At 40.2% G+C, this 25,192-nt stretch overlaps 1 protein-coding gene across 1 annotated transcript in view; it reads right to left on the minus strand.

Moving 5' to 3' along the window:
- Positions 1 to 25,192, minus strand: part of EPSTI1 (epithelial stromal interaction 1) — a 100,246-nt gene that overhangs the window by 5,506 nt on the left and 69,548 nt on the right. The window contains exons 9-10 of the mRNA XM_027557158.1: positions 6,914 to 6,987; positions 141 to 240 (exon numbers count right to left, since the gene is read on the minus strand). Coding sequence (XP_027412959.1) covers positions 141 to 240; positions 6,914 to 6,987 — 174 coding nt within the window. The remainder of the gene's footprint in view (positions 1 to 140; positions 241 to 6,913; positions 6,988 to 25,192) is intronic.

Here is a 25,192-nt window from a genome sequence, read left to right on the forward strand (position 1 = left end):
CTGCCCACCACACAGCTGAATGGCACACCAAAAAAATATTTATCTAGAGAGAAGGCCACAACATATTTTTTAAATTCTCATTGTTTTTATTCTTCAACTTGGAAATATTTATTTTTTGAGAAAAAAATAATAAAACTCACCCAGCTGTTACCACTATTCATATTCCAATAACCACCAAAGTGCTGGAGGCCACCTGGTTGACTTTTGCCTTGGAGTCGGTCCAGAAAAGCATTATTTACCCTTTAAAACAATGAAAAATGTGGGTAAGTGGAAAGCTTGCTGCAGGGCTGAGAGATTTCTGAGAACCTAATGTGCTGTGAAGAAATCTACAGAGACTTCTTTTCATATTAACCATATGACATGCTGGGAACAGTCCTCTGGTGGAGGTGGTGGTAGTCTTGACTCAGTCCAAAACGGGCATAAATTCTTTACTCCAGAGATTCGCTCACCCACCTCTACTAGTTCTACAAGCATCTTGGTCACCCAAACACCCATACCCCTCAGGGCCATGCCAGGCGTGCACCCCAGAGGAGGAAGGAAGATGGAAGCTTCACCAAGAGCTAAAACATGAAGAGAAACCAAACACACTTCTGTGGTGCCGTTAATAGTATTACAAAATAAATGTCTCTCCCATACACTCTGTACCCCATCGCCAGTCTTTCTAAGGTAAATCCCACTAGTGAAAAGCAGAAGGAAAATAGGAAGAGAGTGTGAGAAAAGGGAAGAAAGACAGGCACCTGAAGAAGGAAGCCCAAGCTTTCAAAAGAAGGGATACATTTTTCCCTAATGTTTGATCATACTGGCAGCAACCAATCGCAGAAATAAAGTCAAACATATAAGTGATGAGTGATAGTTGCTCAGTCACGTCTGACTCTTTGCAACCCTATAGACTGTAGCCTGCCAGGCTCCTCCGTTCATGGAATTCTTCAGGCAAGATTACTGGAGCGGGTTAGAAAGGCAAGAAGTGATCATCCTAACAGTCAAGACGTCTGACTCTTTGCAACCCTATGGACTGTAGCCTGCCAGGCTCCTCTGTTCATGGAATTCTTCAGGCAAGATTACTGGAGCGGATTAGAAAGGCAAGAAGTGATCATCCTAACAGTCAAGACAGGGTTACCTGTAGGATGATGGTTATATTATGTTACTGGAGCTGGCTACCTGGGTGTCCCATTTTATAATTAACCATCCTAAATATCCTTTTCATGGACTTTTGTGTGTTACATCTTACAGTTTTTAAATTTAAAAAGGAAAAAGGCCACACCATGCTCTGTGTTGCCCATGTATGGCTGAGCAGAGTCAGAGACACGGCAGCTGGAGAAAGAGCATGGTGATAGGTACCCTATGACGGAGAAGGCAATGGCACCCCGCTCCAGGACTCTTGCCTGGAAAATCCCATGGACGGAGGAGCCTGGAAGGCTGCAGTCCATGGGGTTGCTAAGAGTTGGACATGACTGAGCGACTTCACTTTCACTTTTCACTTTCATGCATTGGAGAAGGAAATGGCAACCCACTCCAGTGTTCTTGCCTGGAGAATCCCAAGGACGGCGGAGCCTGATGGGCTGCCGTCTATGGGGTTGCACAGAGTCAGACATGACTGAAGCAACTTAACAGCAGCAGGTACCCTATGATGTGAATGAATTGTGGAGGAATAGCATCATGAAGGCCATAAGCTTCTCAACAGAAATACAGTGCCTGGAGCCCAGAAACCATTCAATCCATGCTTGTGGAAGAGGGGTTAGGCAGGACCCAGTGAGGTGAGCCTCCTTTTTAGTCATGAAGTGTAACGAATGTGGTCATTGTGGGTGGCTGTAAGTCAACATCTATGTAAGATTTGGGAACTTTGAGGAAAATGACTGCTGAGTGGCAGAGTCAGAGGCTGGGGGTTTTGCCTCTTGGTCTTGCTCAGTGCGTTTAGCTAAAATGCCAACTGCATGTTGATTCATGTTAGTCTCTGGTTTTTGGTTGCTGTTTTCAACTTCAAGCCCCATTTGGCAGTGGTTACATCTTAGTTATTAGAAAGCTTTTTTTTTTTTTTTTTTTTTAATCCCTCACTATAAAATCTACCAAGGTGTCATATTCTGGTCAGCCTGGTGGTGGTGGTTTGGTGCTAAGTCGTGTCTGACTCTTGTGATCCTGTGGACTGTAGCCTAGCAGGCTCCTCTGTCCGTGGGATTATCCAGGCAAGAATACTGCAGTGGGCTGCCATTTCCTTCTCCACTGGTCAGCCTAGTTCACTGCAGAACTGAATGTTTACACCACCTTTTCTAGACCTCTCAGCATGCAGATTGAAATAAGATACCTGAGCTGGAGACTTGAATATTAAGGAATAAGGAAGTGGCTTTGATTCCCCTAAAACTCTACAACCAACAGTATAGTCCATACACCTGGACTGTTCGTTGGACAGTCCATACACCTGGGGCTATTTTTATCCAGTCTCTCTGTCAGTAACAAAGACAGACGTTCCCTCAATATTCCTTTTCCCACCTCACATCCAATCCACTAGAATCCTTGTTGGCTCCACCCACTAAACACATCCTGAATTTACCTGTTTATTTCCATGGCCACCATTCTAGTCCAAATTCCTATCTTCTCTCATTTGCCTCTCTTTCCACTCCTGCCCTCTGCAATCCATTGTCCACACAACCACTTGAATAAATTATAAAAGGGATCAGGCCTTCCTTTTTTTAAAAACCCTCCCACGACTTATTAGTCTTAGAATAAAATAATTGACTTACAAAATCTTCTATTTCCTGCCTATCTTTCTTTCCTCATTTTGTAGTCTTCTTTTTCTCACCATCTATAATCAAATCATTTGGGCCTCAGAAAGTTCAAGCTTATTCCTGATTCAGGGCCTTTGTGTTTGTTGCTATGCTTGGTAAGAGGGGACATCCCATTGTAATGTTTTGCCCCCTTCCCATCTCTGTGTGACTGACTCTTGTTCCTGGATGTCACCTCTTCACTGAGGAACTATTGCCTGTAATCTCTCCCTTAGTGTCACTTTGGGATGTGGTCCTCATGTGTGCATCGCTATCTGAAATAATCTTGCTGCTAAATTGTTAACTTCTATTTATCTCCTCTAGCCTGTAAATCCCATGCAGTTGGGGACGACCTCTGCCTTGTTCACACCTATTCCTAGTGCCTAGAACAAAGCACAGGGTATGCCCTGATTCTTAAGAGGTGAATGAATGAACTGTCCTGGTGCATGGTCCCCACATTAGCCTCTTTCTGTGACTGCAGCTGCATTGTAAAATTAGCCGTGGTAGGGAGAGTAGTTCATTGTCCACTGCTCTCAATGCACTTAAACACTTTGAAGATGGATGACTTTGTCATGTTCACAAGGTGATGTGATTCACTTTTGAGCGTGTTACTAAGAGGACAGCAGACTGGGTCAACTAGAGGTCACAGGTGGTAAAGAGATTACTTTTTCAATTTCTATCAAGAATTTGTAATAGGGAAGAACCTTTTGTATTCTATTACAAGTTAATCACGAAAGGGATGTTGCCTATAAGCTTAAATTATACATAATGGGCCATCTCTGAGAACCCTGCTTCTCAGATAATGAGCATTAAGCTAAAATACCTTTGTTTAGCTCACAGGAAACATCCTGACCAGGTCCTCTATTAATGACTGCGGGGAAGAAGAAACTAATATATAAACTCCAGTGACTCACTGGAGCCAGGAAATGTTTGACTTTACTCCCTCCCCTTTTAGTAGAAAAGAAGCCTGAATTCTAATTCAGGCAAGACTGGTTCTTTGAGACACACGTCTACCATCTTTTGCCAGCTGTCCAATAACGTTGCTATTCTTTGTCCCAACAACTCATCTCTCAGTTTATTGGCCTGTCATGGGACAAAAAGTGCGAGCTTGGACTCAGTAACAAATTGAAATGGGGGGAAAAGTACCAGTTTATATTTTTGTTTACTAGTTTTAGAAAATACATATATTTCATTGCTGTCAAGCTAGTGCTCAGGATTTTCTTCAGAGGCTTAACTTGGATAAAAACTATTGTTCAGAGATGATTCATGTTTCAATAAATCAATTCAGTTCATTCCAATTTCCAGCTTGCAGCCCAGTTCAAGTCCTTCACCCTCAGTGCTGTTTTTTCCTCTGAAGTTTTAACTTTCTTCTCTTCCTCAGAAAGTTACACTGGGTCAGGTTCAGGTGCCATCAGATTCAATCGTTACAGGGTTGGTTGTAAAGCTTGTTAGGAATCTGCATGATTTCTATTATAAAACTCAGGGCTGCATTTTCTGCTATGTGAACTTCCAAACAGTAGAAAACACATCGTCTTCTTGTCTCCAATAAAATTATGTCCCTGGAGAAAACCTAACTTAACGACCCCTTTCCCCAAACCACATAGCTTGTATTGCTGCCCTCAGCAGGAATGGACACAGCTATTTTATTCTTTAAGTGACAACTGAATGAGCATGAAAAGATGGAAGAGCTCACTGTAAACACCAAAGGACAATACAAACATGAGCCTTTATCAAAAACTGATAGTATAAATAAAATATGTATAAAGACTTGACCAATTGTTTCAAAACTGGTTACTGAGTTTATTATCCAGAGGGATTTCCTATTGGATTAAACTGGGATCTATATTTAACTAGAATCAATAGAAAGAATAGAAGGTGAAGGAAAGAAATAGTGCCGTCAGTATTTAGGTATTCAGCAATAAGGAAATAAAGGTCAAAGTTCTTATAACAAAAAGTAATCTTTTTGACCTCTAATCAAATAATGTATTTTTATTGGGTGCCCACTGAAGATTAATTTCTTAGTAGAGGGGCCTATTAATGTGACATATCACTATCTTTAAAATGCCTAAAGCTTTATAATCCAATTAATCCTCAGAAATCCAGAGAAATGCTGGCTACTAATAACTACTGTTATAGAAATATCGGGTTTTTTAATAGAAAGACTTTTAAAGAGAAAAAGTAAAAGACTAAACTAATTTATGACCTAATTTATTAAAAAAAAAAAAAAAGGTAGCAGTAAATGTTATGTGGCAGCCTGAATGGCGAAGGGAGTTTGGGGGAGAATCAGTTCAGTTCAGTCGTTCAGTCATGTCTGACTCTGCGAGCCCAAGGACTGCAGCACGCCAGGCTCCCTGTCCATCACCAGCTCCTGGAGTTTACCCAAACTCATGTCCATCGAGTCGGTGATGCCATCCAACCATCTCATCCTCTGTTGTTCCCTCCTCCTGCCTTCAATCTTTCCCAGCATCACTGTCTTTTCCAATGAGTCAGTTCTTTGCATCAGGAGGCCAAAATATTGAAGTTTCAACTTCAACATCAGACCTTCCAATGAATATTCAGGACTGATTTCCTTCAAGATGGACTGGTTGGATCTCCTTGCAGTCCAAGGGACTCTCAAGAGTCTTCTCCAACACCACAGTTCAAAAGCATCAATTCTTTGGCGCTCAGCCTTCTTCACAGTCCAACTCTCACATCCATACATGACCACAGGAAAAACCATAGCTTTGACAGACGGACCTTTGTTGGCAAAGGTCCACCTGTGGGGGAGAGGATACATGTATATATATGGCTGAGTCCCTTTGATGTTCAACTGAAACTATCACAGCATTGTTTGTTAACTGGCTATATTCCAATACAAAATAAAAAGTTTTTAAAATGAAAAATAAAAACAAAACAAAAAATAGGTAGTAGTAATGGTTCCCCTTTATCCAACAAAATAGTCTAACCAGTGTATCAGAATTTTGATGTTTCCTTACAACCAGAGAGGGGCTTCCCTGGTGGCTCAGACAGTGAAGAATCTGCCTGTAATGTAGCAGACCCAGGTTCGATCCCTGGGTCAGGAAGATCCCCTGGAAAAAGAAATGGCAACCCACTCCAGTATTCTTTCCCAGAGAATCCCATGAACAGAGGACCCTGGTGGGCTACAGTCTATGGGGTTGCAAAGAGTCAGACATAATTGAGTGACTAACACTTTCACTTTTTCACTTATAACCAGAGAAAAACACATAAATTCACATTTAACATTTTAAAACTATTTTGACAGGACCATGGAAGCAGAATAATCCATTCAAAATAATATGAAAACACAGCCACAGTTGGCAGGTACAGCAGAATTAGGAACTTCCATTAACACTTTCTAAAGTCTCATTTACAAAATGAAACCACCACAGTTTAAAAGTACTTCTTAGTAATAGTGGGAAGGTTAAACACATAAATGAAGCCAGTCAGTTTCGAAAGAATTTGCTCCTTTAAATCATGAAGGCCTTTATATTAAATTCTTCTCCTGAGACACTCAATCACATGGCAATAAACTCAAATAACCCAACTGCTCCCTAGGAAAATCTAGAATAATGATAGATAAGGTAATTATTAGCGCTCACCCAATATCAACATGATATTCTGGGCACTCTCAATGTCTGACATTAGAAATAAGATAAAGACTATTTCCACTATTAAAAATTACTTACTGATTGTAAAAAATTTTCCCTCATATATCAGTCAACATAAAATAACCAATGGTAGTTCTTGTCTCAGCTTTTATATTCAGGTATGAGTATCTTACCATCTATACTAGTTCAGTTATTATAAAGTAGTGTACAAATGGTAAGGATTATATAAAAGGATTACTATGGCTTTGTCTTATGGGAGGGAGATTAAGTATAACCTAAACAAACAGACCTTGAGAGCTGAGTCCACTTTCTAGGGTCAATTTATGCCGCCAGTTCAGAAAAATTGGATATTGTTTGTATATGTATGTGTGTGTGTATGTGTGTGTAGCAGCTGGCATTCTCACATATACCACACCCCAATAATATAATGATTAAAAAACTAATATAGATTCCAAAATCCTGTTCAGTATGACTGTGTTTTCCTAAAACATTGCAAAACCTTTATAGGTAATCGTTTTAACCAAGGATGCTTATCTTAGTGGTTCATACCTCCTGTGTTCAGCTTGGTGGCTTTTGGTTCTTTCTTCCTCCTGTTGCTGTCGTTTAAATTCCAGTAATTCACCCTAGGAACATTAAAATATGGTTTTCAGTTAACATGGTTGTACAGAAGACACCCAAATTAATTACATATTTAACCTTAGCTAGCACAATATTTCATTTTTGAAACTTTTACTTAAGTGCCATTTCCATGTGAAATTGTTTTCTTACATAACTAGGTAGCAAAAATAATTGTGCCTCAGCCAAGTAATAACTGTGAGTGTAAAACTGTGAGATTAAAAAGGGAATGTGCATGTTCAAGCTATTAGACCATTAGGTACAACATACTCAGGAGAAAACGCAAAGTGAGCCAAACTCACCTGTGTCTTACAAAGAAAAACAAATCCAATTAGTTTCCTTAAGGAATGTTACACAATACTATTTCTTGGTAATTTCTTGAGCTTCTTTTTCCCAACAAATCCACAGCTGCTTACAAATACATATTGGACTCAACTCTGTAGAGCAATTCCATTAGAAACACATTTTCCATCCTGGAGAATAATCACTCACCTCTCATTGACTATGCTATGCTATGCTAAGTCACTTCAGTCGTGTCCGACTCTGTGCGACCCCATAGATGCAGCCCACCAGGCTCTCCCGTCCCTGGGATTCTCCAGGCAAGAACACGGGAGTGGGTTGCCATTTCCTTCTCCAATGCATGAACGTGAAAAGTGAAAGTGAAAAGTGAAGTCGCTCAGTCGTGTCCGACTCTTAGCGACCCCATGGATTGCAGCCTAACAGGCTCCTCCATCCATGGGATTTTCCAGGCAAGAGTACTGGAGTGGGGTGCCATTGCCTTCTCCGTCTCATTGACCAGTTATTTCTAATACTAGCAGAACATGGGAGTGGATGCTTTGCTTCAAATAGGCGGTCATGTTACTCCAACTAAATCTCTAGCTTCTGACATTCTGTCTTCTTGGAAGAGTCAGCAACTTCCACATTCAGTTACTGTGCTCACAGTATCAAACCAAACAACTAGGTTGCCAGAGAATCTCAATACTCAACTGCCTACACCTTGAGGCGGACCAAGTTATAACCTCATGTCACAGGCAGAAAAAGGCAGAGGGAAGTTATCAGGCCCCTGTCATGAGTTAGTGCCTGAGTGAAAGAGGTTTTCCGACTCCAGCACTAACTGACAGAGAAAATACAGCCACCTCTTGATAAACACACAGCAGCTTGTGTATTTTTTTTAACCTCCAAACTTCCATGATGAAAAGTATAAAGTAAGTTCAAAATTCAGATTGACATTTTATTCTTTTAGTTTTATTCTAAGGCCTTCCAACATTGTATAGCCTGCAAAATAAAGACTGGTTTCTTATACTGTGATAATCCAAATAAGCTATACATTAATCCCTAGAGCCAGACATCCTGGAATGTGAAGTCAAGTGGGCCTTAGAAAGCATCACTACGAACAAAGCTAGTGGAGGTGATGGAATTCCAGTTGAGCTATTTCAAATCCTGAAAGATGATGCTGTGAAAGTGCTGCACTCAATATGCCAGCAAATTTGGAAAACTCAGCAGTGGCCACAGGACTGGAAAAGGTCAGTTTTCATTCCAATCCCAAAGAAAGGCAATGCCAAAGAATGCTCAAACTACCGCACAATTGCACTCATCTCACATGCTAGTAAGGTAATGCTCAAAATGCTCCAAGCCAGGCTTCAGCAATACATGAACAGATGTTCAAGCTGGTTTTAGAAAAGGCAGAGGAACCAGAGGTCATTTCCAACATCTGCTGGATCATGGAAAAAGCAAGAGAGTTCCAGGAAAACATCTATTTCTGCTTTATTGACTATGCCAAAGCCTTTGACTGTGTGGATCACAATAAACTGTGGAAAATTCTGAAAGAGATGGGAATACCAGACCACCTGACCTGCCTCTTGAGAAACCTGCATGCAGGTCAGGAAGCAACAGTTAGAACTGGACATGGAACAACAGACAGGTTCCAAATAGGAAAAGGAGTACGTCAAGGCTGTATATTGTCACCCTGCTTGTTTAACTTATATGCAGAGTACATCATGAGAAATGCTGGGCTGGAGGAAGCACAAGCTGGAATCAAGACTGCTGGGAGAAATATCAATAACCTCAGATATGCAGATGACACCACCCTTATGGCAGAAAGTGAAGAGGAACTAAAAAGCCTCTTGATGAAAGTGAAAGAGGAGAGTGAAAAAGTTGGCTTAAAGCTCAACATTCAGAAAATGAAGATCATGGCATCTGGTCCCATCACTTCATGGGAAATAGAGGGGGAAACAGTGGAAACAGTGTTAGACTTTATTTTTTGAGGCTCCAAAATCACTGCAGATGGTGACTGCAGCCGTGAAATTAAAAGACGCTTACTCCTTGGAAGAAAAGTTATGACCAACCTAGATAGCATATTGAAAAGCAGAGACATTACTTTGACAACAAAGGCCTGTCTAGTCAAGGCTATGGTTTTTCCAGTGGTCATGTATGGATGTGAGAGTTGGACTGTGAAGAAAGCTGAGTGCTGAAGAATTGATGCTTTTGAACTGTGGTGTTGGAGAAGACTCTTGAGAGTCCCTTGGACTGCAAGGAGATCCAACCAGTCCATTCTGAAGGAGATCAGCCCTGGGTGTTCTTTGAAAGGAATGATGCTAAAGCTGAAACTCCAGTACTTTGGCCACCTCATGCAAAGAGTTGACTCATTGGAAAAGACTCTGATGCTGGGAGGGATTGGGGGCAGGAGGAAAAGGGGACGACAGAGGATGAGATGGCTGGATGGCATCACCGACTCGATGGACGTGAGTTTGAGTGAACTCCGGGAGATGGTGATGGACAGGCAGGCTTGGCGTGCTGCTATTCATGGGGTCGCAAAGAGTCAGACACGACTGAACGACTGAACTGAACTGAACTGAATCCCTAAAGCACAATATTTAATTCTAATTTCTCCTGAGCACCAATGACAAAGGAAAAAGAGTATTCATTCAGTCACTTCGCAAGTATTAAATGCTGAGGCTTGTGCTAGAGACTTACTTTTTCACAGTGGCATAAAGTCTTTCACTTTAATTTCTGTCACTGTATAAGCATAGTTTAAAAATCTACCAAGCAACAGTACTACTTATACTAGGCTTATATTAAAATAAAGGAAGTCCCAGTCTTCCCTCTCACCCATACAATCATGTTCAGTATTTGTGTGTGATTTCATCTGTCAATTGTCTTGTTTAAAGCATGAATATTCTTCTGTTTCTTAATTTAAAAAAAAGTAGCATTATCATTTGGCCTCCTACCATGGAGATTTACATCTCTATTACTACCTCCATCCCAGTGCCCACTTCCCTTCCTGGTACACCACCATCCTCATCCTTCATCCTGATAACTTTAAGTTTCACTGTGGTGAGGGAAGAGTCCTAGGGGTCTTACCACTCCTCAGCTAGATTTCCAAGTCACCCTTTTTTCAACTCTAGCCCTCCGAGATGCCAGGTGCCTCTAATTCCACATCTGTATCTGGACTGCTTCAATATCAGTATTACATTTCTTGAAAATAAGTTCTGCCTTCTCCTGCTCTTCCTACCAGCTTCCAAAATTGTGCTGATAACATTTTTTGCTACAGTCTCCTGGTCTGCATTTTTGTTCTACATACTGGCTTATGCCTTAAAAAAAAAAACATTCCCTTTATTTTCTTTTTAGGGGATCTAGGGAGAGCGGGACTGGAGTTAAGCAAATGAAATGTTGTGAAAGTGCAGTGTTTAACCAGACCTTAATATTCTGAAGCAAAAATTACACTGGAATTCTGTTACTTGATCCTCACAACAATTCTCAAAGGTAGGCAGACAGTGTTTTTTGATGAATGAATGGATAAACATTATTACACTTGCTTTATAGAAGAGGAAACAAAGGATCAGAGACTCAGTTTAAGTATTTTGTCAAGGGATAAATGGCTCCTAAGTAACAAATAAAGACGAGAGCTTGGACATTTTTGTACCTAATCTATAAAAATGCATCCAGTATAGGCTGTGGAGATAAAGGATAACTTGTCATTAGTTAATCATACTCAAGAATAAACAGCCACATCTAGAACTGTAGAGCCCATTACACTCAAAAGTTCTAGCAGAATCTATCTAACCTAAGTTCAAACCTAAATCCCTCTTGTCAAAGGATGCTATTTTTTCCCACTTATATTAACCCATTTCTCCAAGGAGCAACTTCTGTATCCAGCCATTCCAAGTTTGATAACATGAACCCTGGACAGGCTAAATTAGGACATCAATCCTAGATATGAGACAAAAGAGTTTTTTAAAACCTTTGAAGCATATATTTTATAGATGTGTATTACCACATATTTCCTTAAAATAATTTTTAAGATAATTTTTTCAGCCTTGACAAAAATGATCCTTAAATTTATCTGGTAAAAGATAAATTAGCAAATAGCAATAAAAAAATTCCTGAAAAAAAGAAATGAGTGAAAACCAGCTTTCCCAAATATTCAAAAATATCATGAAACTGCAGGAATTAAAACAATTTGATTGAGTTCAGGAAAAGACTTACTGCATGGAAGCACAGCTCACCATAAGTTGTTTTGCTAAACCCTCACAGAAGAGAGAGAGCAGTGAATGATGATGGACTAGCTGACTACTGTGAGAAAAAATCAGAGCAAGATCCTTTATTTTTATATCAAAATAAATTTTACAGAGCCCCAGGACTTGAACTTAAAAGATGGAACCGTATAAGTTGCCAAAGGAGGCATGGGTAAGTTTATTTATAAACTTGAAATGAGGAGGGTACAGACTCAGGAAATAGAAGGATTAATAGATTTGGCTACATCAAAATTCAAAACTTCAACTGGGATAAAAACTTAAAAAGATGTTTATGGCACACATAGGCTAATTCAGTTACTCTTTCATTCAGCCATTCAGCAATATCTGAGTGCATACTGTGAGGCAGGCTTGCATCTATGTGATGGGGATACAATAACAGGACAGACAAGATCCTTGCTCCTTAAGAGTTTATATTCTAAAAAAAGAGAAGACCATGAATAAATGAGAAAAATATCCACCGATAATCCTATGCAGAGGATTAAACATGCCGTTGTGAGGCTCAGTGACTCAGTTCTTATTTTAGGTGGAGGCTCAGGGAAGGCCTGAGGAGGAAGCTAAAGACCTTATATAAACCAATAAAGAAAACACAGACACCGACAGAAAAAGGGCCAGGCAAAGGAAGAGGAAGTTGGCAGCTAAACCACAGAATGCGTGTACATTTAAAAATAGTCATCATTTTCACACATAGTCAAAGAATATAAACCAAAACAATGAGATAAAGTTTTTCTTCTTTCCTGTTGACAAAAACTAGAAAAGTTTGATAGAGAATCAGGTACCTTCCAGCATTTTGGTGGAGTGTCTAAGTTAATAAAAAAATAGTTTTTGGAGAGCAGCAACCATAAATATGTAAAATGTACGCATCCTTTGCAGAATGTTCAAAGACGTGTAAAAGGAGAGGCGCATCTGAATTACTGAAACAGTTCAAGTTGAAGGGAAAGACTTCATGCACATTTACAAGGACCTGGCACAGTAAAGTACGGCATCGCCCACACGATGGGGTATTACGCAACAGGTCCAAAGAATTAGACGGATGGCGGCGGGGGCGCCGATGACAAGGCCTCTAAGACACATTAAATGGTAAAAGTGATGTTCAGAGCAGTTTGGAGGGCACTGTTCCATGTAAATAGAAAAGATACACATATATCCATTTTTAACTTTTATATGCTGGTATACATATCTTGGCACCCCACTCCAGTACTCTTGCCTGGAAAATCCCATGGATGGAGGAGCCTGGTGGGCTGCAGTCCATGGGGTCGCTAAGAGTCGGACACGACTGAGCAACTTCACTTTCACTTTTCACTTTCATGCACTGGAGAAGGAAATGGCAACCCACTCCAGTGTTCTTGCCTGGAGAATCCCAGGAACGGGGGAGCCTGGTGACTGCCGTCTATGGGGTCACACAGAGTCGGACACGACTGCAGTGACTTAGCATAGCATAGCATGTACATGTCTTAGACATTTTTATGGTAAAACACATACTAAAATGTTAATTGTAACTATCATTGGAGCTCAAAGCATGGCAGGTAGGTAGGCAGAGGGAGGAAACTTTAATATCGTAAGTAGTGTTTGTTGTTTTAATCTTTGAACCATGTGAACATTACTTCCTCAAACTATCAAGAAAGGTTTATATCTGTGTGGGAGACCATTTCTGTTTCTTTCTGCTTTCCTTTATTTAAAAATCCCAATGGATATCTAGTTTTTAATACACAAAAATGTAAAAGAGCAAAACAGTACATCATGAAGCCAAGAACTGTCAGGGAAGGCAAAAAAGAGGCCAGGAAGAGACTAGCACAGAGCGTGCTGTTACAGAGGCAAGGACAGGGGAGGGAAGAAAACAGAGCAGGAGGGAGGCAGGAGGGGAGTCGATGAGGCACCACCACGAAGGACCACGACCCCAGGTGGCAGAAGGGGGTGCTCGCGTTCCGCTGCACTCGGGATTTTTATTCTACAAGCAGCAAAGCGTGTTTACTAGGGAGAGAGAGGCTGGTTTTCCTTTGGTGCCACAAAGGATAATTTCAACTAATTAATTTCTTCTGCTGAGCTGACAGCCACTGCAGATGCATCTGCATGCTTTATAAGCATATTCCTGGGTCGTTGATGTGGTTCTAACCCAGAAGTGCAACACCTCCTTGGACAGATACAAAACAAGTCGTTCCTGTTCCAAGGACTGAGCTTTGGACACTAAGAAAATAAAAATGCTCTCCAAGTCGGAGGGACACGACACAAAGCATCTGAGACACTGTCAAATCTTGTCTCACTCAACACATATTTCTGAAGCACCAACCATTCTCCAGACACCTGGATTCAGGCTGAGATACAGATGCAAAGAAGACCCACCTCCAACCTGAAGGAAACCACAGAATAATGAGGACGACAGACCCGGGAAACAGCTGTGACATGAAACAGAAAGAAACGCATCACTGGACACAAGTTCAAGCAACATGACAAGAGAATAAGAAGGGATGCAAACTAGAGACAAGGAGCAAATGTTCCCGAAGGTTCGATATTTTAAATGTATCCATGAAGGCTCCCAGGGGAGAGAACGTGTGTCTTCTCACTGCTCTGCTCGCCTCCCTGCATTCAGACGGCGCTCCATCGAGAGAAGGTACGTAAGTCCTCTGATAAACAAAGTCTCGTTTTGGAGATGCTAAAGCAGAACCTCCTGTAAACACTGGCCAAGTCAGATATGTGTGTTAGTCGCCCAGTTGTGTCCAACTCTTTGTGACCCCATGGACTATACCATCCATGGAATTTCCCAGGCAAGAATACTGGAGTGAGTAGCCATTCCCTTCTCCAGAGGATCTTCCCAACCCAGGGATTGAACCCAGGTCTCCTGCATTGGAGGCAGATTCTTTACTAACTAAGCCACCAAGTAAATGTTTAGTAAATAAGGACAACACTGCAAATGGTGCCAGTCTGTGCCGGTCCTGCTGGGACTGCTCTTGCTGGAGGAAGGGCTAAGATGAAGCAGTGCTGGGGGGACCAAGCTAATGGCAAGAAGTAAGAGTCACCATTTCCTGCCAGGGGTTACGGAAATCACTTCTCTGCGTTGCATTCTACCAAAGGCTCGACTAAACAACAAACAGGTGTGTACAAGGCCAGCTGCGTGAGAAAGCTGATGAGTTTAAAGGCATGTTCCAAAGCAAGGCTGTGGTAATCGGAGGCTAGGACAGGGTCATTTTAAAATCATGTTTGAATTCCAGTGGGGCATGTTCTGACATGGTCAGCCTGACTGCATTATATGTAAACATTAAAGTGTCATCACCATTAAAGCAGACATGCTTCTCCCAGGAGAGAATGTTCTCTCAACTCAACAAGGGGAAAAGGATAATGGAAGCGGGAGAGTTGATGCCATGAACTTCAAGGACCCCCACCTTTGGATGTTTATAAAAATATTTGTTCTGGAAATTCTAACCTAATGCTTTTTAGTGTTATTTGATGAAAAAATCTTCTAGTGAAGGGGAAGAAAGCTTCAGTATTGCATGGGACAAGGTTCAAGAATGGTTTTAGCCAACTTGATAGGACAAAAATAGAAAAGAAGTTTTATCTAATTATTGGAAATAAAAGTTATTATTTATGGATGAGAGCAATCTGTACAACCCAAGACAATCAACTAAAAATTGCTTAGAACAAATGGAATTAAATGAGCTGGCTTCCTTTGTGGCTCAGCTGGTAAAGAATCCACCTGCAATGTGGGAGACCTGGGTTCAATCCCTGGGTTGGGAAGATCCCCTGGAGTAGGGAAAGACCAGCCCACTCCAGTATACTGACCTGGAGAATTCCATAAACTGTAAAGTCCATGGGGTCGCAAAGAGTTGGACATGACTGAGTGACTTTCACTTCACTTCACCTCATATATATATGACACACAAATTCATGAAGCATTCCATATGTTTTAGGGCTTCCCTGGTAGCTCAGCTGGTAAAGAATCCACCTGCAATGTAGGAGACCCCGGTTTGATTCCTGGGTCGGGAAGATCCCCTGCAGAAAGGGATAGGCTACCTACTCTAGTATTCCTGGGCTTCCCTCATTGCTCAGATGGTAAAGAATTCGCCTGCAATGTGGGTGACCTGGGCTCAGTCCCTGGGTTGGGACGATTCCCTGGAGGTGGGCATGTCAACCCACTCCAGTATTCTTGCCTGGAGAATCCCTCATGGACAGAGGAGCCTGGTGGGCTACAGTCCATGGGGTCACAAAGAGTTGGACATGACTGAGCAACTAAGCACAGCATAAAACATATATGTAAGAATCAATAATGCCCTCAAATGTTAGTAAAAACTAATGAGAAAATAGGAGATAGAGAGATTTCATCAAAAAGCAACAATATAAAAAATTGCTCAATCCCTAAAAAAAAAAACAACAAAAAAACACATCCAAAACCCCCAAACCTAAAAAAGCCCCAGAATACCTGAGACCTTTCCTGTAATCCTTTAACGATAATTTGAATAAAGTAGAGATGGCTGATGCCCCTGAGTGGTAAAATTCAATACTGTAACAACTACAGTTCTGTCCAAATTAATTAGTGAGCTTAATGCAATTCCAGTAAAAATTTCAGTGGAATTTGAGGTAGTTTGAAAAACCATATCTACACTTCAACTGAGAGAATAATCACAAGATTAAATAAGAAATAATTTGTGTGTTTGCTGGGGTGAGGAGGGTTTATATTATTAGCTATTAAAGAACATTACAGACTCCCTCGTACTGCTGCTGATAAGAGGGGCAGCAAAGGACTCAGACAGTATCAAATTCTAAAAAGTTTCCTAAAATAAAAGTCTTAGACCTAAAAGGTATACATCTATTCTGAGGAAATAATCAGAAATGCACGCAAGCTGTATGGATAGGATTGTTTATATTTAAAATCAGCTTAATGGGAGGTTTAAAATAGTTTTTCAGCAGTAGAGAAGTTGAGGATTTTGAAGTCTGGAGTACCATGCAACAGTGACTACTATGCTTCAATGATGTAAGAATGTGCTTATCTATGTGAAAATGGAAAAAAAGTGATTATAAAAGAGAGTCTGGGTGAGTTTTGAAGCCTGCCTCTTCTCTTGTACTTTGTACGGATTACTTTCTCTTTCTAAACCTCATTTGTTATGGATGATTGTCGTGCTGTCTACCTCATGACACTGGAAGATTACCTGAGAGCAAGCACATGGAGAGTTTAGCTTATGCCTGGCATGTGGTAAGCCTGCAAATGTGACCCGAGGTGGAGAGAAGCAGCTACAGTCTCTGCATGTATGGAAACCAAGAAATGAAGTAAATATACTGACATGTTAAAGGAGCTTATCTCTGGGTGGAGAGTTTTTATGAGTGATGATTATATTTTTCCTCGTAATTTCTATACTTTGACATTTTCCACCATATAAAAGCAACTTTTATGATAAAAAATATTTTTTAGAAGTTGGAAGAAATTTGATAGGAAGTATTTCTGGGTGGGAGATAGAGAATTCAATGACTATTGTAGCTGAAAGTCCATTTCTTTATATTAAATAATGACAGAATTAACAATAACTAGTAAGAGAGGGGGGCTTCCCAGGTGGCACTAGTGGTAAAGAACCCGCTTGCCACCTGAGCAGACGTAAGAGACCTGGGTTCGATCCCTGGGTCGGGAAGATCTCCTGGAGAAGGGCATGGCAACCCACTCCAGTATTCTTGCCTGGAGAATCCCATGGACAGGGGAGCCTGGCGGGCTATGTTCCATAGGATCGTAGAGTCGGACATGACTGAAGCAATTTAGCACAGCACGGTAAGAGAGGAGTACACATTATTAATGCTATTTTTTCACTCTCCTACTTTACCCATGAGTATTTACTTCCTTGGATTTGGTTGGTTTCCTCTCAATAATTTGAGCTCTATTTCCACTTTTTCTTATAGCCAACGTCATCTTTATTCTGGGGAAAGGCATTACTGTGGGGAGCTGCAGAACCAAGGCTCCTCTAAGCTATCCCCAGCCCCAAACTCTTCTCTTTCTACAGGGGATCTTCCCGACCCAGGAATCAAACTGGGGTCTCCTACATTGCAGGTGGATTCTTTACCAGCTGAGCTACCAGGGAAGCCCTAAAACATATGGAATGCTTCATGAATTTGTGTGTCATATATATATGAAGTGAAGTGAAGTGAAAGTCACTCAGTTATGTCCAACTCTTTGCGACCCCATGGACTTTACAGTTCATGGAATTCTCCAGGTCAGTATACTGGAGTGGGCTGGTCTTTCCCTACTCCAGGGGATCTTCCCAACCCAGGGACTGAACCCAGGTCTCCCACATTGCAGGTGGATTCTTTACCAGCTGAGCCACAAAGGAAGCCAGCTCATTTAATTCCATTTGTTCTAAGCAATTTTTAGTTGATTGTCTTGGGTTGTACAGATTGCTCTCATCCATAAATAATAACTTATATTTCCAATAATTAGATAAAACTTCTCTATTTTTGTCCTATCAAGTTGGCTAAAACAATTCTCGAACCTTGTCCCATGCAATACTGAAGCTTTCTTCCCCTTCACTAGAAGAGTTTTTCATCAAATGACACTAAAAAGCATTAGGTTAGAATTTCCAGAACAAATATTAGTTGGTGGTAGGAGCTGCAGATACTTTTATGTTGTTCACTGTTCTAATATTTTACCACTGAGATTAATGTTGGTTGTTTGTTTGAAAGACTATATGAATGTTAAGGGAAAAAAAATTATCTCTAGCTTACCATGTTTTCTTTTTTTTTTTTTTAACTGATAGATTTTAACCTACCAATGCCTGTTTTTGGCAACTACAGAGGTAGTCAAATTCTTTTTCTCTCATGATCTCTTTTTCTCTCATATTTCGGTCTTCCTTTGTGGCTCAGCTGGTAAAGAATCCACGTGCAATGCAGGAGACCTGGGTTTGATATCCAGGGAAGATCCCCTGGAGAAGGGAAAGGCTACCCACTCCAGTATTCTGGCCTGGAGAATTCCATAGACTATATAGTCCATGGGATCGCAAAGAGTCATACACGACTGAGCAGCTTTCACTATCATATTGCAGTGATATAAAAAGTTATAATATATAGGTAGTCATCTTTGCACTCCTAGAATAAACTTAACTATGTAAATGATATGAGAAACAAATCCCATTAGCTAGAACTTTCTTTCAGATGTTAATCTCTATAAATCTGTGAGTGTGTCCCTTTACCAGGTTGTGACATCATGAGAATGACAATTAAATTATATTAATTCTAAATTATTTCATCTTTTTCCTTGCTCTGAAACAACTTGTAGAACACAGGAAAAAAATGTGTTACTTGAAAATTCTAATGAACCTGCCTGTAAATTTATCCAAATTTAGCTTGTTAAGGGAAAGTAATTCTCAGAAAACTTTAAAATCACTTGCATTTTTGTCTTTATTGTAATTCTTTGAGTCAGTTTAGAGTTTTACATATTCTCATAAAACCATTCACTTAATCTTCTCTAAAACTATGGTTCTAGCCCCTCATTTATACTGTCGTGTATTTGCATTTTTACTAATATTTTCTTGATTAGACTTACCAGAGATTTGTTCATTTTGTCGACCTCATCAAAGAAGAAGCTGTTGAATTTTTATAACAGCTGTTTCTTCAAGTTTTTTTTTTTTATTAATTTCTGTTCTTAATTACTTCCTTCAGTATTGTTTATTGTTCTTGTTTTAAATTCTTAGGTTGGACACATTAATTTGTTTCTGTTTGAGTCCTGACTGGATTTAAAGTTGTGATTTTTCTTTTTCTGAGTACGGCTTTGCGAGGATTCCCTATAAGCTGCTCTCACCATAATTTCTAACGTAGTCTACAATCCTTTTCTCTGTCATTGAATAATTTAAATATGTTTTCATGGTTTGTTTTTACTTTCCAAATGACTATATAAAATCAATAACCATGCAAAATCAGTAAGTGTACTCAACCTATCAGAAAAATTTTAAATTACTTGTAGGCAGAAAAGGGATAAAATAAATTATATGGAGAAACAAGTATGCAGGATCAACTGGGTCTGAGTTAGCTGTGTTTCTAAAGGAGATCTGAGAGAAGCTAAAGATGACCAGGTGGAGAAGTGCTTTGAGAGGAGCTTGACAGTGGGTTCTTCGTCTCCCATGCTGGCATACACAGCAGCCCGCACTGACATCGTCCCCTAGGTAACACAGAATGGAGGAGGGGCTCTGAGCTCAGAGGAACAGGACAGTGTCCCAGTACATGCTGACCACAGGAGAACAAGAGGCTGCCACATGCAGAAGATTGGCTTCTGTATATCTTAACTTGGCCAGGGCCTTCCTTGGTGGCTCAGATGGTAAAGAATCTGCCCTAAGTACAGGAGATCTGGGTTCAATCCCTGGGTTGGGAAGATCCCCTGGAAAAGGGAATGGCAACCCACTCCAGTTTTCTTGCCTGGAGAATCCCATGGATAGAGGAGCCTGGTGGGCTACAGTCCATGGGGGCACAAAGAGTCAGACACGGCTGAGCAACTAATACTTTCACTTTCACGTGTCCAAAGAAACATGAGGAGATAACCAAGAATCACCAAACATGTGAGAGACAAAACTACATGAGATAAAACTTACATCAGAAAGGAAAAAAATACTATTAAAATAGTAAGTAGAAAATGTTAATGATTGTATAACTGCCATTAATGAAGAGATCAGAAAGGATATTGCACTTATAAAGCAGAACACTGCTATGAAAAAGTAAGTCAGCAACACTGGTAAATAAACAAATTCAATGCAGGGGCCAAATAAGCAGAATGACGAAATGATTCCAGGAGCAAGATGATCTAGCGAAAGGTTCTCCCAGAATGCAATGGAAAAGGCCAGACAGGAAGTATAAGACAAATGGTTAAGAGAGACAGAGGACAGGTCTAGCTAGAATTTCCAAAGCTACTTGATACATATCCAAGAAACAGGGAGTAGGGTTGATAATAGGGAAGAAATGTGAAAAGAAAATAGAAATTTTTCAGAACTACAGTAAGACATATTTTGAGGTTAAACAGGCCAACAAAAGGTAATACAAAATTAAAATCAAAACCACTAAGAAATTTCTTACGATAGGGAGGAAAGGAGAGGAGAGAAAAGAGGAAAAGTAAACAAACAGGACAGAAAATTCAGAGTCAAGAAAATAAAGAATGGAAAACAAAAATAAAAAGTAAATTATGTAGGAGAAAATGGGCAGATACACTAGTAATCACACAATAAATGAGAATATATTAAAAAGAGATTATGAAATTGGCTAAAAGAAAGATCAGCCATTTTTGTTACTAGAAATCTAATTTAAGCCAAGTGACACAGAGGGGTTAAAATTGAGTAACGGAAAAAGAAATTGCCACATAAGTTCTAACAAGAAGGATGGCAAAATAATTAGGATCGGACAAAATTAAGACCAAGAACCATCAAGGTGAAAATCACTAAGTGAGAAGAGTAGTCCATTTCATATTGATAAAATCCTGTATGAAAGGCTGGCTTCCCATAAGTCATGTTGGTTGGAACTACTTCCCATTTCAATGGCTGAACCAATCACAGTCAATGAGAATAGAATTCCCATGATCAGTTAGACCATTTGCAAATGCATCCCTGGGCTGACTTCTGACTTTTCTGAAACAGGCCATGCTAAGTAGGATGAATATATGAAGGGGGAAAAAAAAATGAGGTTTTAGGAGAGAAGTAGGTAATCGACACTATTTGATACATCACTCTGAAGTTATCACAACACACAATTTTTTCTTGGGCAGCATTAATTACTACCAAGTGATTATTCACTAAAAAATAAAAGTACAGCGTTTTATTTGTCCTCTTTTAATTGTTCATCTCCTCCACAAAAAAGTAAACTTTAGGAGAGAAGGGGCCTTGTCTATCCTGTTTCTAGTTGGAACTTCAGTATCTTCCAGGAGGCTCAGTACATAATAGGAGCTCAGTCCCTGTTGTCGACAGAATAGTTGGATGGATGGGTGGATGGATAGATGGGTCAGTGGATGAATACTGGGATGGATTACTCTGAGATAGAATAATATCAGAATAATAGAGTAAAAAAAAAGCCATAAAAGCTTTAAATGGTATAAATAATGTCAGAGTTACAGGGACACAGGGATTGCAAAAAGACCACTGAACCACTGAATTGAATGTTCAGAAGGGATTTTATCTTTAGAGAGCAGTTTCAGTAAGAGCGTTTATGAATATAAACCAGAACATAAAGCATTAAGGACAAAGTGGGCAATAAAGATGTGATTATAGTAATATTACCTCTGTCTTTTTTTTTTTTTTGGTAGAAGCAGAAAAGATAACCCTGAGGATAGCCGAATCAAGGAAGAAGTAGGTCAGCTTGTTTATTTTGTTACGGCGAGAGTCAGCATGCCTGCCGACAAAAAATATACTAGTTAACAGAAAATATACTGAAGATGTAGGGGGAAAATGATGCTTTTGAACTGTGGTGTTGGAGAAGACTCTTGAGAGTCCCTTGGACTGCAAGAAGGTCCAACCAGTTTATCCTAAAGGAGAATTTGATCCCTGGGTTGGGAAGAATTTGAGTCCTGGGTGTTCACTGGAAGGACTGATGTTGAAGCTGAAGCTCCAATATTTTGAACACCTGATGCAAAGAGCTGATTAATTAGAAAAGACATTGAATCTGGGAAAGACTGAGGGCAGGAGGAGAAGGGGATGACAGAGGATGAGATGGTTGGATGGCATCACCGACTCGATGGACATGAGTTTGAGTAAACTCCAGGAGTTGGTGATGGGAGGCCTGGCATGCTGTGATTCATGGGGTCACAAAGAGTTGGACACGACTGAGCAACTCAGCTGAACTGATAGGGTGAAAAACTGAAAATAGGAGGTTTTAGTCAGTCAGTTGTGTCTGACTCTCTGCAATTTCATGAACTGTAACCCACCAGGTTCCTCAGTCCATGGAATTCTCCAGACAAGAATACTAGAGTGGGTTGCTATTTCCTACTCCAGGGGATCTTCCCAACCCAGGGATCAAATCCAGATCTCCTGCACTGCAGGCATATTCTTTACCACCTGAGCCACCAGGCAAGCCAAGGTAATTACAAGTAAAGTGTTGGAACAGGGAATTGAATCAAATGTAAAATACCAGGAATTAAAATTAAGGAAGAATCTACTGTCCCCAAAGACCAGAGTAATGGAAGAATGTGAAAGTCAGGGACAGACAGAGCAGGATCAACACGCAGTTGATCACTTTACCTAGATCACTTTACACCTCACTTTAACCTAGAGAATCTACTCTCCAACTTCTCCACAGTAGGTGTTCATTAGATACTTGTTGAATCAAGGGAACAAGTAAACACATGAATGTGTCCATTAGTTGCTCAGTTGTGTCTGACTCTTCGCAACCTCATAGACTGTAGCCCACCAGGCTCCTCTGTCCATGGGATTCTCCAGGCAAGAATACTGGAGTGGGTTGCCATTTCCTTCTCCAGGGGATCTTCCCAACCCAGGGATTGAACCCAGGTCTCCTGCATTACAAGCAGATGCTTTACCATCTGGGCTACTAGGTGAAATCAAACACATGGAAAGATGTGATGATACAAATGTGTTATGGCTCCCTACCATGAACATGATTCTTCTTGTTTTCTTAAGCAAAACCACTGAAGTGATAATGAGTGGCAGACTCTACTAGCCAGGGAAGCTTCCAGTGGCCTTTTAACAACAGACTGAACAAAAAGGGAGAGAAGCAAAAATAAGGTAAATATCCTTATGTACTCTACCATTATTGAAGTCCCTAGTGATGGAACCATCTATACACTCATTATTCATTTTACTGAAAGCTTCAGTAAGTAAAAGGAAATAATTTATGTAAAAAGAAAATATGTTTAATCAATAACCAGAAAAATATGTGTGTATCAACATTTGTCTGACTCCAGAAGAAAAACAAGATTAAGAAATAAAAAGCTTAATTTTCACTGTTTAAAATAACTGCTCAACCTGAAAATTAAATAGCAGATCTGATTTTCTAATCTGTTGAGCATGCCCTTTGTAAAATATTCTACATTTACAGGTTTTCACATTCTAAATATATCAAACTTTATAAAACAGTATTTAAGATTCACTAGTAGTTATTTTAAAATACATCATGTCTACACTGATTTGTAACTCAGGATGTGGTGATACGTTGAAAGATCACAGAAAAATATTAATACTTTCATGTCATTTGATGGACATCATTGAAAATATAACTTAAATATATACTAGATTCAGTTTCTACTTGCTAATTACTAGAATCTTACTAAAACACTGCTTATTTAACTGTGGATTTCCATATGAAGCCTCTGTCAAAGGAAAAATAATTTTTTTTAAACACCAAGAGATAAAAATGCTTCATGGCTTCTTCATTGCTTATCATGCTTGTATTCAGTCGCTAAGTCATGTCCAGCTCTTTGCAACCCCATGGACTATAGCCCGTTAGACTCCTATGTCCATGGGATTCTCCAGGCAAGAATTCTGGAGTGGGTTGCCATTTTCTTCTCCAGGGGATCTATCAGACCCAGGGGTCAAACCCACATTTCCTGCATTGCAGGCAGATTCCTCAGCACTGAGCCACTAGGGAAGCACCTTATTGGCACTTGGCTTAATAATTAAGCCTAGTAAGTGGCTTAATAACTAAACTGACAATTTACATTATTTCTTTCAACAATTTAACAGTTAGAACCGGACATGGAACAATGGACTGGATCCAAATTGGGAAAAGAGTATGTTAAGGCTGTATATTGTTACCCTGCTTATTTAACTTATATGCAGAGTATATCATGTGAAATGCTGGGTTGGATGAAGCACAAGCTGGAAACAAGATTGCCAGGAAAAATATCAATAATCTCAGATATGCAGATGATACCACCCTTATGGCAGAAAGTGAAGAAGAACTAAAGAGCTTCTTGATGAAAGTGAAAGAGAAAAGTGAAAAAGCTGCTTGAAACTCAACATTCAAAAATCTAAGATCATGGCATCTGGTCCCATCACTTCATGGCAAATAGATGGGGAAACAATGGAAACAGAGACTTGAGCTTCAAAATCACTGCAGATGGTGACTGCAGCCATGAAATTAAAAGACACTCGATCCTTGGAAGAAAAGCTATGACCAACCTAGACAGCATATTAAAAAGCAGAGATGTTACTTTACTGACAAAGGTCTGTCTAGTCAAAGCTATGTTTTTTCCAGTAGTCATGTATGGATGTAAGAGTTGGACAATAAAGAAATCTGAATATTAAGTAATTGATGCTTTTGAACTGTGGTGTTGGAGAAGACTCTTGAGAGTCCCTTGGGCTCCAAGGAGATCAAGCCAGTTCATCCTCAAAGAAATCAGTCCTGAATATTCATTGGAAGGACTGATGCTGAAGCTGAAGCTCTAATACTTTGGCCACCTGATGCGAAGAACTGACTCATTGGAAAAGACCCTGATGCTGGGAAAGATTGAAGGCAGGAGGAGAAGGGGATGACAGAGGATGAGATGATTGGATGGCATCACCAACTCGATGGACATGAGTTTGAGCAAGCTCCAGGAGTTGGTGATGGACAGGGAGGCCTGGCGTGCTGCAGTGCGTGGGGTCATAGTCAGACATGACTGAACGACTGAACTGAACTGAAGCACAAAACAACTCAGTGACAACCACTTATATTGGATGTTGGATGAAACTATGAAAAAGTAAGGGTTTGACCTCTGTTGGGAGGAGGGAGCACTCAGAGGGTCAATTCT

This window comes from Bos indicus x Bos taurus, chromosome 12, assembly GCF_003369695.1.
Source record: "Bos indicus x Bos taurus breed Angus x Brahman F1 hybrid chromosome 12, Bos_hybrid_MaternalHap_v2.0, whole genome shotgun sequence".
NCBI classification, from domain to species: Eukaryota; Metazoa; Chordata; class Mammalia; order Artiodactyla; family Bovidae; genus Bos; species Bos indicus x Bos taurus.